At 38.2% G+C, this 13,746-nt stretch overlaps 1 protein-coding gene across 1 annotated transcript; it reads left to right on the forward strand.

Annotated features, from left to right (window-relative positions):
• Positions 1–4,849: 4,849 nt before the first annotated feature.
• On the forward strand, positions 4,850–7,946 carry LOC117297986 (Krueppel-like factor 4). Its single transcript, XM_033781194.1, has 2 exons — positions 4,850–5,020; positions 5,810–7,946. Exons 1-2 carry the CDS (start codon positions 4,964–4,966, stop codon positions 6,845–6,847), a joined length of 1,095 nt encoding a protein of 364 aa, XP_033637085.1. The 5' UTR covers positions 4,850–4,963; the 3' UTR covers positions 6,848–7,946.
• Positions 7,947–13,746: the final 5,800 nt, after the last annotated feature.

The raw sequence follows: 13,746 nt of genomic DNA on the forward strand, positions 1-13,746 counted from the left end.
TACTGTCAGATATATGTTTCTCAGATTGTGTATTCAATGCCATGCTTGTACTTTGTTTTTTAAAAAGTGCCGCGATCAATTAAAATGTGACCCATCCACTTGCCCAAACTTTGGCAACGATTACACTGTGTGTTCACCCGTCCAGGTAGGAGGCCCATACCAGGGTCTCTCTTATTCATTTTACATACTACAAAGGTGGCCTTGCTCATGTCAGCTTCAGTGATCAGTATCAACTATCACTAATCGTCACTAAACCAAACTCGTTAGTTCTTGTTAGGTCATCAAGTGTCATTCTTTCCCGTATTATCCAGGTGTTTGCTGACTGGTACCTCGTCACCATACAGAGCCTATAGACAGGCTCAGGTATACGTTCCAACAATCCATGATAGCGATGTATGATTCATAATGGTGTTTGGTTTGTAAAGCCAGCACTGACTGTGTGTAATAATACCCTTTGGAACCAGTGGGATATCTTCCAAAACCCATGGGCTTTACCGCTTGGTGGATGGATGACACAGAATTGCCTGGTGGAAAGAGAGTGCCCTGGAGAGTGTCATCGTTCAAGCATACTAGGGGATAATTATTAACCAAAATTGAGAGAGTCTATTATTATGAAGTCGGCCACATTCCCAAAATATTGTGTATCATCACGATCAAATACTGTAATACAACACACCATTGGCTCCGCATACCCTTAATTGAAATCAACAAAACAGCAATCATATTTTAAATTCATAACACTGCAAATGTGTTGGTCAAAAATTGAGTTGAGTTAACGCATTACTTTAAGTTTGTTGGTCAAAAATGGTGTTGAGTAAACGTATTACTTTTGAAGGTTAAAAAGATTGGCAATTGGTTAAGAGAAATTGTTGCCCAACACCTTTGGTTGGCCCTAATAATAATAGTTTAAACTAATGCACTGTAAAATTGTATATAGGTCAGACATTGTGTTGAGTAAACGTATTACTTTTGAAGGTTAAAAAGATCGGCAATTGGTAAAAAGAAATTCCTGCTCAACACCTTTGAAAAAAGTTGAACAAATTGCTGGTATTGGAATGGTCCAATGTTGGTTTGCCCTAATAATATTTTAAATGAACGGACTGCAAACTGATGGTCACAAATTGTGTTGAGTAAACGCATTATTTTTGAAGGTTAAAAAGATTGCCAATTGGTTAAAAGAAATTTCTGCTCAACACCTTTGGACAAAGTTAAACAAGTTGTAGGTTAACTCATGGAGGTAGAATTATACCTCCATGGTTAACTGGATATGGTCCATTGTTGGTGGTTGGCCCCTAATGATATTGTCCTTGGTTTCGCAACACAATGTTGTTTTTGCTTTATTGTTAAAATTTAACCATCTTGAAATTATAACTAGTCCCAGGCCTTAGGACCTACTGCTCTGAGAAGTTTTACAATAAAAAGAGGAACTAGGCAATTATTTGCGGCAAAACCTTCCACGTGCATATGATTATAAGCGCGAGACACTTTGCTCTGCGGCTCCATTCCTTTCAACTTCAACACGAAAGCTCTTTGAGGAAAAAATATGTCAAAACTTCAACCTTGCAAAGTTTTCAATCTTGAAATTCAGCGGCATTAATTTGATTTAAGGCGTGTTGATAGCACGTGTTGTTCTTGTTCACACGAGCCCCTTTTAGCAAGGGTCCCTTGCTAAATTCCTGGTTGTAAAATTTTACCATGGTGTACATGTACCTCATGTGAAAGGAAAACAAATTGCAAATTGTCTACTGCCAAGGTTCTCTTGCAAAATCTTGTTAAACATTGCTACGTTTTAAAACCGTGCTAAAAATTAAGCAAGAAACCCTAGTTTAATTGCTGTTGTGTGAATAGCATATAATAGACAACGGTTTCACAAAGGTACTGTTGCATTAAATTATTAATACAGTTTCGGCACAATCACTATCACGGGGGTTTTGCAATTAATATTTTGCGCACACACACAAACAACAATTATGTGTAATAAAATTACTTTCAGCTTCCAGGCACTTTCTAACAAAAAACATTGTGAAATATTATCTGACCTCCCACGCAAATATCTGTACTGTACATAACGCACGTGTGCTCAAATGATTGTCTGTAAACACATAAGATTCATACCGCCCACACAAATTAATGTTAGTGACTGAAATATTCCACACAATATGTAACAACAACAAAATAATAATCCAGGATGGAAAAAGTGAGAACCTCGCCTTCCTTCATTCGTGCCGAATGTTTTGTAAAATACTTGTGAAAATAGTGGAGAAATGTTGGAGTTTTAATTCAAGACACTGCAAAATTTAACTATACTTCACGGGTCAAATATTTTCAATACCACGTGTATGGTTTTAATAAAACATTGAAATGGTGGACGTTTATTCATTCCACATTATTTTTGAACCATCGGTGTTTATACTGTTATTGGGATCACAGGACCATCGGTGTACCTATACGTACATGTACTTATTGCAAAACGGGACTCCAACCGTGGCCCTCTCTCGACGCAAATTCTTACAGAATAGTGGTCATTTTTGTGCATGTATTGCAATTTTCAACTTCAAACTACCCTTCCAAACCACTGAAGTTGTGTTTTCACTTTTACTTCTCTCAATAATGCGAGTTTAAAGACACTGGACTGGACACTATTGGTAAAGTCTGCTCACTTGGTGTATCTCAACATATGTATCGAATAGGAAACCTGTGAAAATTTGAGCTCAATCGGTCGTCGAAGTTGCGAGATAATAATGAAAGAAAAAACACCCTTGTCACACGAAGTTGTGTGCTTTCAGATGCTTGATTTCGAGACTCAAATTCTACATCTGAGGTCTCGAAATCAAATTCGTGGAAAATTACCTCTTTCAAAAAAACAACCGTTTCTCACAATGTTTTATACCATCAACCTCTCCCAGTTTTTATACTCGTTACTTAATTACTATAATTATTTTGAGAAATTACCAATAGTGTCCACTGCCTTTAAAAGGTTCAACAAATAAATAGGAAGAATTTAATTTACAAACTGCGGGCGCTCTCATTCTTCATACACGTATACTACTATAGCTTTCTAAAGTTCAAACTGCTCATGTGCCAATGTAATATAAAATTTACATCGTAGTGTTGAGCGTAGTTAATACGCTCAACACTACGATGTTCGCTCTGGCATATAAATGGTACAGTTATAACATCAATACTCCAATTTACATTGGGCAGATAGCCAAAGCATACACACGGTGCATTACATTGCCTACCGCCACCCGTTGAGATAAACTCCTCTGTCATGTGATGTTTACAAATATTAAATAGTAACCAACGACCATCACATGAACACATGGTGATAAAGTGAAATCTTATTTTAGTTTTTGCTCATTTTGTTTTTACTTACTGCATTTAAAACGTTTATTTAATGAAGGACCTGTGTTTTGTTTTTAGTTTGAATATATTTTATTGATTTCATTACTCAGAATCTGGGTTTAGCAAATCGATGGGAGTTAGTTTTAACATGTGTGGATTTGTTTACTTGTTTGGTTGTTTGTTTCTGTTTATAATCAGTGTTGTCGTGCTAAAACATTTCAAGACCAGAACACAGGCTATATTTGGATATGTTATCAACCATTTCTAATTTTGTTTTACCATGATTTGTTATCAAAATTATGGGGTGGATGTTGTATGATATAAATAAAAAGAAAATGAACCAGACTTTTTAATTATTTACAGACTAAAGAAAATATTGTATGATAGAGCAACACACACATCGAGTCGGTTTGAGTAATGCTGAATGAAATTAGAAAATATTAGACTATTAATTGAGTTTAGTTCAGTTTTATCTTTCGGTGTGATAAACATTGTTCAAACTCATTTCGTGTGTTTTTATTTTGCAAAACGGAAGACAAAGTCACCATTCAGACCAACATGGGATTTGAAAAAAGACAACAATTACGGCAAAGGGGAAATGTGTCTCACTGATACTGTGAAAACATTTGCCGTTGACAGAAATTGGATTTATCTTTTCGGAATTTTGTACTGAATAAAATGGAAGAAGATCCAGAAAAAAATGAAAATATTTAATGAAAATAAAGAATAAAGTCCAAATGTGTCACCGACAACTCTTTTTGTGTATTAAAATATGAATTATCTCTTGCTGGTATCCGGAAACGTTTTGGCTCAAACAATTACAAGGATTAGTTTTTCTGAGACGGTTTTTCCGGGTAAAAAATTACTTGTCAAACGACGCATCAGCCCTGACACAAGTCCTGACACAATACACATGAGCGAGAGCGCACTATACAGCGATGTGCACGGCCCGCAATCTACACAACCAACTACGGATTGAGTCACATTGCCAAGCGCTCTTATATACCTCTCTAAAAATAGCATTCGGCTCTCCTCACCAAAACAAACCCGGACTGCAATGTGTACACACGGAAAATTTCACACGGCTAAGGCCAAGCCACACTACAGTGTTTAGCATGACATAGCATATCAGAGGTATCCCCCCTACATGAGGCTGTTAGCACGTCCGGGATTCGCCGAGTGACTTCTTTACGTCACAGCCTGTCGATGACGTCAGATTACCACTCTGCGCTGTGATTGCATTAGAGCCTATTGTTGGACAGAGCCGCTCATGTTTTATTCATGAGCCACCGACATCTCCATAGTCACGACGAGAGCTCCGTTCACTGCGAGTGCTCGACTACACTGAGCCGTCTAGCCGACGAGCGAGCTCTGGTTATATACGGTCTAATTTTAGATATGCTAATGAGTCAGCGCTGAGGGCTCTGATTGGCTGTGAGCAGCTGGCATGAATGAAACAACCGGAGGAGGGTATGTGATTATATTCCAACCACCGGCGGGAGATTCCTCAGAACTCACTTGAGAGTCGTGTTTAGAAGATCATAAGAGAAAAACTATATCTGCTGTGACTGAGAATTTCTTTTTGCGAGAGAATACGGAACAATAACTGGATAAAACAATGGCACAAGCACTCGGCGATATGACACAACACAGCCTTTCCAACATGTCAAATGATGTAAGTACTTTTATATTATTACATTCCGAAGTCATTTATTTAACGTGGTCAAGTTGAAATTCAGCTCCGAACTTGAAATTCTTACGTTTATTTATGTGTGTATTAGATTTATTGCCAGTTTTTCCCACGTGTGTATTGTAAACACAAATAGCAAGAAATTCACATGATATTTATCATTGATAAATTCCATGAGTGAATAATGTGGTTTTATTTTTTCCTGAAGCATTCAGTATGATTGGAATGTCATTGATGTTGATAATAATAATATTGCAAAGGCCAATGTGCTGAATGTGTTTTGTTTGTTTTTATTTGTTTCCTTACGCAATACAATTTATTTAAATTCCACATTCATTGTGTTATCATGTTATATTCCCAGTGTATTCCCAATGCTATCACATGACGGAATGTGTTGTTTTCTAAAACAAATTCACTAACAGAGCACTAGAAACTACTGGTTCTTGCATTAATAATGTATTCGCAGTAGAGCCCCCTTGCGTTTCCAGCTAAAAGTCTCCATACCCGAACCCAGTGTGCATTGTTCTCTTTTGATAGACATTCTATTCTATTATCCCTCAGCCTTTTTTAAGAAGGGGATAATGGTTCATGATTTAATCAAGGCTCACTAGGTTTGGACAGTACCAGTAAGCCTTTTGTGCTGTGTGGGCAGTGAATTCAATCTAATTCCACTGACCGCAACTTTACATAAGGATTGTATTGCATAATAACAGTGTGCCACAAGAGAGCAAATTATTTATTCTCGTCTCCATTTTCTTCTCTTCTTTCTAACAGATGCTCTGGTTAGAGATGGACAATCTCCTCTTCGATAACTTCGACAACGCAGATGAGAGTCTGGGACACCCTGGCTTCCCACTCATGATGCCCAGCGGTTTGATCCCACGCCCAGAGACCTGCTCCCCAACGAGTACGGTCTCCAGCCTCTGCAGCAGTGATGGGGGCAGCACCTGCATGTCTCCCCCTCCCGTCTTCAACGAGCCATACACCGATCTCCTGGACCTAGACTTCATCCTCAACAACAGCGCCTTCGGTCGTGACGAGGAGATCAAAATCAAAGAGGAGCCAATGAGCCCTGCCGGGTCGAGCTGCTGCGGGTTGGAGTCACCCTCACCCCTCGGACTACCCGAGATGGACAGTTTCTTGAACTTTCCCGATATCTCCCTTGAGCGGTTCACAACACCCGATGTGAAACCGTTCTTGATACAGATCCAACAAAATCAACAGAAGAGCACATTGCATCACTTAGCCACGCCACCCCTTCACCATCACCAACAACAGATGTCCCCTCCCTGCTCCCCACAGACGGTACCCGAGCTCCCCTCCTACACAGCTCATCACCAGATGCACGCCCGACAACACATAATGATGATGTCACTTCAGCAGCAACAGCACCAACAGCTCCTGACACCCCCTAGCACACCCCCATCTTCACCACTGCTCGATCTGCTCCGCAACACCCCAGCAGATACCAACATGCCACCCCCACAGACCCAAGGAGCACCCCAGATCGTCCGCAAGAAGGGGCGCCGTGCCTGGGGCCGCAAGCGCACCACAACTCACACATGTGCCCACCCAGGCTGCGGCAAGACCTACACCAAGAGCTCCCATCTCAAAGCCCACATGAGGACCCACACCGGTGAGAAGCCATACCACTGTAACTGGAAGGGTTGCGGATGGAAGTTCGCCCGTTCAGATGAACTTACACGTCACTACCGTAAACACACTGGAGACAGACCGTTCCAGTGCCACCTCTGCGACCGTGCATTCTCCCGCTCAGACCATCTTTCCCTTCATATGAAACGTCATATGTGAACTATATCACCATGAACATTGACATTTTTTAAAGCTAAAAATGTACATGCAAAATCTTTGATTCAATATCCCATTGGATATCAGTCATATTATTTGCTATTTGTATATTTTTTGGGTAAGTTCTCGGGGGTCGATTCTTTGATTTGTATTGATATCATCGAATTGGCTAAAACCTGATGAGCTACCGACGAAACCCAACACAGGACGCCACGATCTGGCCCTTGGTTTGTTGGTGCAGTAAGATGGACAGGTCTCTCAATAGCCAAAAAAGGAAGAACAAAATATTCTTAAACTTCCAAATTCGATTCTGATTCGATTCTGGTTCGATTTTTGAGCGAACAACTCGAGAGATCTGGACATGGGGGTGCATGCGAGATGGGTAAACATAACATCAGAAGTGGAAATTAAAAGCTAAAACACAAATCTATTTTTTAAGTATGATATCCTTTTAAGGAACAAAAATCAAACAACGCTTGCTGAAATGGAATAGTTCAACGTCTTAAAAACACGTTTTTTCTCAAAAGCATGTTATGTTTACTTCTGAAGTTTTGAGTTGTGTTCACTAGGAGAAATACTCTTTTATGACTTGTCTTTTTTGATATAAAGACCAGAGCTGTTTCAACAAGTGAGCACAGTACTGTGTTTTTTGAAATAAAAAAAACATTTAAATATAAAACAAAAATTGCCAAGTTGTTTACACAGCTACCGCGACGCGATAGATTCGTTGAATTTTAAAGTGCAATTGTAGTACTAGAATTTTGACTGTAAAAAAAAGGTGTACATTAGAAAACGTATAAAGAACATCATTTTATATGGGGTGTAGAGTGCATGCCAGTTTATTTCCTTATTATTTTTTAATCAGCAGGTCTGTTCTATTATTATTAATATTATTACAATTAAAATTGAACTAATTAACTATTATCAACTGGTAATGATTTACAATATTCTTTGCCTTTGTACCTTTGTATTAATTGTATAATTATGTACTCTAATTGATTATTGGTGATGAGATATTAATTTGGAATTAATATCATCTGTGAGAGGAGGAATTTACAGCAACTGAATAAAATGACCACAGGCTGGTCAAAATGATATGAAATACTTGTCTGTAATAATATGTTTTGTTTATCAAGCATGGAGGTAGAAGTGATTTGAAGCTTTAATTTAAAGATGGCCGACTTCGTTCAGTCCAAACCCCAGCCAGTACGCGCGTACATGTAAAGCCAGTAAACGTGGTATCACATACATTGTATTTGGAATATTTCGAGTTAAAAAGAAACAAACCAATATCCCTCCCGTCCCCATCAGTTCTGCCCCCCCCCCTTCTACCCACCCTGCACTCGCATTGACAGCCGACCCGGTACATACAATACAAACAAAACTTTGCAATATTATTTGAAAGGGACCTTAAAATAATCCATAGGTGCATTGGGGGGTCACAGTACTGTGGGAAAGTACTGATTATAAAGCGCTTAAATACACATCAGTGTATATAACGACAAACGAATCAAAGCGACCTTAACCTCCTAAATATTTAAAGCTGATTACTCAAAGCTTGGGTTGTAACTATCCATTCGCATGGGTTCCAGTGGGCCGTGAAATTGTGGACTTTAACGGGAGCTTTGATCACTCTGAAAAAAAAGCGAATTGGTTAGGTTTCGACTAAGTACATTGCATTTACTTGACAATGACCCTGTTGGATTTCCGGATACCTATGCCCTACTGAAAACATCGTTTTATTTATATGATTTTTGAAACGTACAAAAAAGAAAGATATGTTTAGCAGGTTAAAAAAAAAAATATTACTTCAGAAAAGCGAAACGTTATAACCACAGTTGGCGACACAGTTTGTATGTCGTATTTCTTCATTTTGTTTAACTTTTTTGTTATTAATTTTGTTCAAAAATAAAATAACAACGCTAACGCTAGTTTTCTCTTACAACATACCGGGCAGAAAACCTGCAAGCAATTATTGGTAAAGATATAATTTCTACATCAATTAATCTACCCCAAAATATCCCAAAAATGTGACAAAATGGAAGTTGCCAATATAAAGACACCCCAAACCACCACCACAGAAAAGTAATAAGCGATCACTGCTCATCGAAAAGTTAAATTTAGAATCTAGGCTACTATACCAAACGGAAACGAACAGAAAGTTTGTTTCCTTGTAACTTAGAGAAATGTACCAACGCCACTCAGCAACCTTAAAAACAAAGCATGTGGAAATGTACAGTTTAAAGGGATGTTGTAAAGTACAATTTAGCTTCGCTGCTGGTTTTTAAATAGGGTGATTAGTTAGGCATCTACTGCAGACCATGTATAACCGGTGACAATTCTGACAACACATGCTTACAATAGAGCCATAGAGCCTGGACTTCCTGCAGGAATGATTTGCACTTGAAGAAAACATGAAGTCCTACAATTTTATGGAGATTGCAGTGTCCGAATTTGATAAACTTTGGGTATGAAGAAAGGGGCCAAACATTTTGGAATTAACTATTATACACATAATGAATGTTTATGAGTGCAATGGTGCGAATATGTTCATGAGTTGAAAGAGGGAATGTTCTATTCAACGAGGCGGAGCCGAGTTGAATGGAACATTCCAGCTTTCAACGAATGAACATATTCGCACCATTGCACGAATGAAAAACATTCATTATTTGTTTTATATAACATCCAAGTAGATCTTTGTCATTTTGATTGAAAGATACAAATTTCAAAACAATCAATTTCAACTGTAGAAGCTGAATGCTAGTAATATTTTTACTATGCCTTCTTGCAGTAACACCTGCTGCGTTACCAAAGACACGCGCACGCAGTGATGTTTTTACTCAGCTTTTTCGTTCCATCCGAAAAGTACCATTGCACGCTGCCAGCGTGCAATGGTACTTTTCGGATGGAACGAAAAAGCACGGTGAGTGACTCAGCGTGCAATGGTACTTTTATTTGCTATCACGTGACGGACAATCCTCCAATCAAATGGCAAGGATCTGCTTGGGTGTTATATAAAAATAATGATTATTCATGCCATGCATAGCTCAAACATCACTTATCTCTAAACTTGTTTACAGTTGTTACATTTATTACTCTTGTATTTATATGTAAATTATGAAACAAAATGGCTAATTTACCAGATGTGACCCGCTCCTTCGTAATGAAGAATATCGAGTAAATTTCATTTTTGAGTTTATCATAATAATCCAAACAAGCAAATCTCAAAATTTTAAAGAAATTAAAAATCATGATCATACGACGACCTTCCTGTCCGAAAAATTTTACGACCCCTTTTGAAAAAACGCCAGAAAATTAATTTTTTTTAAACGCGACGTCTCACACACTCATTACTTTAAGATGTACAAGGTCACTATCCCCATAGAGCAAGGACCGTAACTAAAGGTTACTTGAGTTTGCATACGAATGAAAGTTCGTATAGAAAGTTCGATTACATGCAGTTAATACTAAATTCCTCTATATTCAACCTTAATAATTTCTACATGAAATGTGTAATAAAACTTGTTATTTGGGGTGGGTTTTTTCTTCTAAATAAAGCGATCCAAACGATAATTATAAAAACAAAATCCCAAAGACAAGATACGTCTCTCCTTGCAAACTCTAAACCCAAAATGATTTTTTTTTATCTGATGTTATTTATTTGGCAAACTACAAGGAAAATACCAGCAAAAACAAACAAAATAGATTGAACACAGCAAGAAAAGAGGAGAACACACAGAAAATTCAAAGACTTATTTTCATAGTGGTCCTCTGAGTGAAATCAACTGGGCTCAGTAGGGACAAAACAGTAACTTTGAAAGACGTACCAACAGCAAATAGTACCATTAGTGAACTCATGTGAACTCGAATGGTCCATAAAACTGCAGGATTTGGTCCATACACCGATATCCATTTACTTGAGAATTACCGAAATATAATGTATAATGTAGTATATTCTTTCCAAGAAGTGGGTACAAATGTATGTTAAGACCAAATCTGAATTTTATGGAAATATTTGAGTTCCAATATTTGTTGTTTACAGCGAAATACAAACAATAGTACACAACGGTAAATCATTGGGGAAAATGTGGAGTTATGCAGAACGAAAGTTACAAACCCAAAACCACTTTATATGGAAAGTATGCCATGTGGTTTCATATGAGTTCAGTGAACACACAAGCCAAACGCCGACACGTTTTGAATTCCACCAGGGTTTATAACTCAAGGACAGTGTTGTCTGTGTTTATAGCGCGACTGTTGCTATAGGGAATTCATTAGCATCCGCATCCGATATTGGTTGGGGCGACCTCTTTTCTAAGGGGGAATAACCACAATTAAAGCAAGAGTTACAACAGCAATTTCTGCGTTTTTGTGCAAGAGCTCATTGTTTGTGTGACATTAATATTTGTTGGAGATACATGTTGATATTATTGTGAAATTAATTGCAACAATATTGAGTTTTACTAATGTGACATCAGATGGAATTATTATTTAAACATTTAGGATAATTGCTAACAACTTTTCAATTTAAGCAAAATAAGAAGTTTTAATGCACCAAGATGTAATGATCAAACATAACAAATGCAAGTTCAACACAAATTATAAAGATAGAGCGATGACGTAACAGCACTTATGGGTCTACATGGCCCAACATGGATAGAGGGAGAGGGCTTGCAAATGGGAGTTTTAGAGGGAAGTTTTGACAACAGTTGGCCTTGATGATGAAGTTCTAATGGAAATATTGACTGGACTATTATTCGGTAAAGATGAAGGTAAGGCTCTTCTCCGAAACGGAAAGATATCGTCTCGGGTAACTCCCGGACATAATGCACGAATACAAAAAATCTGCAAACATTTGGGCTCATTTATTGGTCCTCGAAGTTATAGGAAAATAATTAAGAAACTTTTTGTTGCATAAATTTGTGTGTCTCAGATGCATAATATTAATGGCTCCGAACCTGAATTCTTTGATTGTTTGCGTAAAAAACTGCCTCTTTCTCAAAAACTACGATACTTCAGAGGGGGCTGTTTCTCATAATTTGTGTATACTATCATCAGCTCACCGTTGCTCGCTACAACATAGAAATGGTAACAGTTTTTATTTTCTTAAGCAAATCGGGATAGACTCCACACTCCGATCAGGATATCGACCTCGCTAAACCCCATTTCCGATGGAGAAAAAAACAACAAACACTTTATTCCAGTGAAATTGCGCGTCCAGATTTCCAGATTTAATTATAGTCTTGAGAAAATTCCTCACCAACCACAGACAAGAATAGGGTTCTTGGTAAGAAAGTTAACTGCTTTATGTGTGAAAGACCCCCGGAAGAGTTAAACCACTTGAATTACTATACGACCCATTGCTTTTGTTGGGGGTTGAATGGCACTCATCAGGCTTTCCAGCATACCAAATAGGCGCTAAAGTGACAGTTTTAAGCCAGTCTCTACATCAATGGTCAGTGAAGAAGTGTTGACTCTTTTGGTGACTCTGGGGGCACAAACAACCTTATGAAACCAGTCTACCTTGCTGTCTCTGTATTGTTCTTCGTGATTAACAATCCCCCATAGGCAAAGTCAAATAGTGAGAGCCAGTGCACAATGGTGATTCGTTATGCATTGATTCGTGAACGAAGTGTTACAAACTATTCAACGGTTCTTGCAAGAGGCGAGAGCGTGCAACAAACACTTTTATCGTTCGTTCATGTTCCCCGAAATCCAACTTCTTGCATAACACAGGAGCATGGACTTCTTTACATGAGATACACAGTTAATGTTTACAATGTGACTATTATTTACGAAAATAGAATTAGCTGTTGCAAACTTTTTACCGACCAAAAAGTTCTGTGGTATAAATGCGGGAGAAAAGGAGTTAATGTCCTGCCGTCGATTTCACAAAACTCTTCCTAACTTAAAGGCAGTGGACACTATTGGTAATTGTCAAAGAATAGCCTTCACAGTTGGTGTGTCTCGACATATGCATAAAATAACAAACCTGTGAACATTTGAGCTCAATCGATCATCGAACTTGCAAGATAATAATGAACGAAAAAACACCCTTGTCTCATGAAGTTGTGTGCGTTTAGATGGTTGATTTCGAGACCTTAAGTTCTAAATCTGAGGTCTCGAAATCAAATTCGTGGAAAATTGCTTCTTTCTCGAAAACTATGGCACTTTAGAGGGAGCCATTTCTCACGATGTTTTATACCATCAACCTCTCCCCATTACTTGTTACCAAGAAAGGTTTTATGCTAATAATTATTTTGAGTAATTACCAAAAGTGACTGCCTTTAAGACTAATCTTAGAACTTAGGATGAGTCCCAACCCTGCACTGTAGCATGCAGACCGTAAGATTAATCCTAAGTCCTAACTCGAGATAAGATGCGTGCTTACTCTTTGTGAAATCGACGGCTGACGTTTCAACCCTAGCAGAGTCTTTCTCGGCTCAGATCACCTCTTTCTCGAGTCCATCTCGAATGCTATTATTTAGGCAAACCATACGATGAGGTCCTGTAGCAATCCCATTTTATTGCTACGAATATAAGTGTTTATAAAGTTTGTCTCCTATATAAAAACACACAAAATATTTGTATTGATCGTCGACAGTCACATACTGTTTTTGAGGTGTATTATTCCTTTTACAAAACTGTCCCAAGGGTAAAAACAATATAATTCAGAACATCTGATCTTGGATCCTTCCCGCAAAACAGTGTGGATCCTTCAAATGCTAAGCATAATCATCAGCAGCCCTGAAGAGAGTAAAACTATATGGAAAGGTTTGCGATAACACCATGTAATGACTATCTCTAAATATCTCTCCAGAAGACGATCAGAGCATACTGATGAAACGTTGAGTTGAAACCAACGGTTCTTTTCAGAACCACCCTAACTCATTTAGAGATTA

Source organism: Asterias rubens, chromosome 12, assembly GCF_902459465.1.
Source record: "Asterias rubens chromosome 12, eAstRub1.3, whole genome shotgun sequence".
NCBI classification, from domain to species: Eukaryota; Metazoa; Echinodermata; class Asteroidea; order Forcipulatida; family Asteriidae; genus Asterias; species Asterias rubens.

Coding starts and splice junctions, on each gene's coding strand:
- LOC117297986 (XM_033781194.1), top strand. CDS start 4,964: ATGGCACAAGCACTCGGCGATATGACACAACACAGCCTTTCCAACATG. Junction 5,021..5,809: donor TTTCCAACATGTCAAATGAT/GTAAGTACTTTT, acceptor TCTTTCTAACAG/ATGCTCTGGTTAGAGATGGA.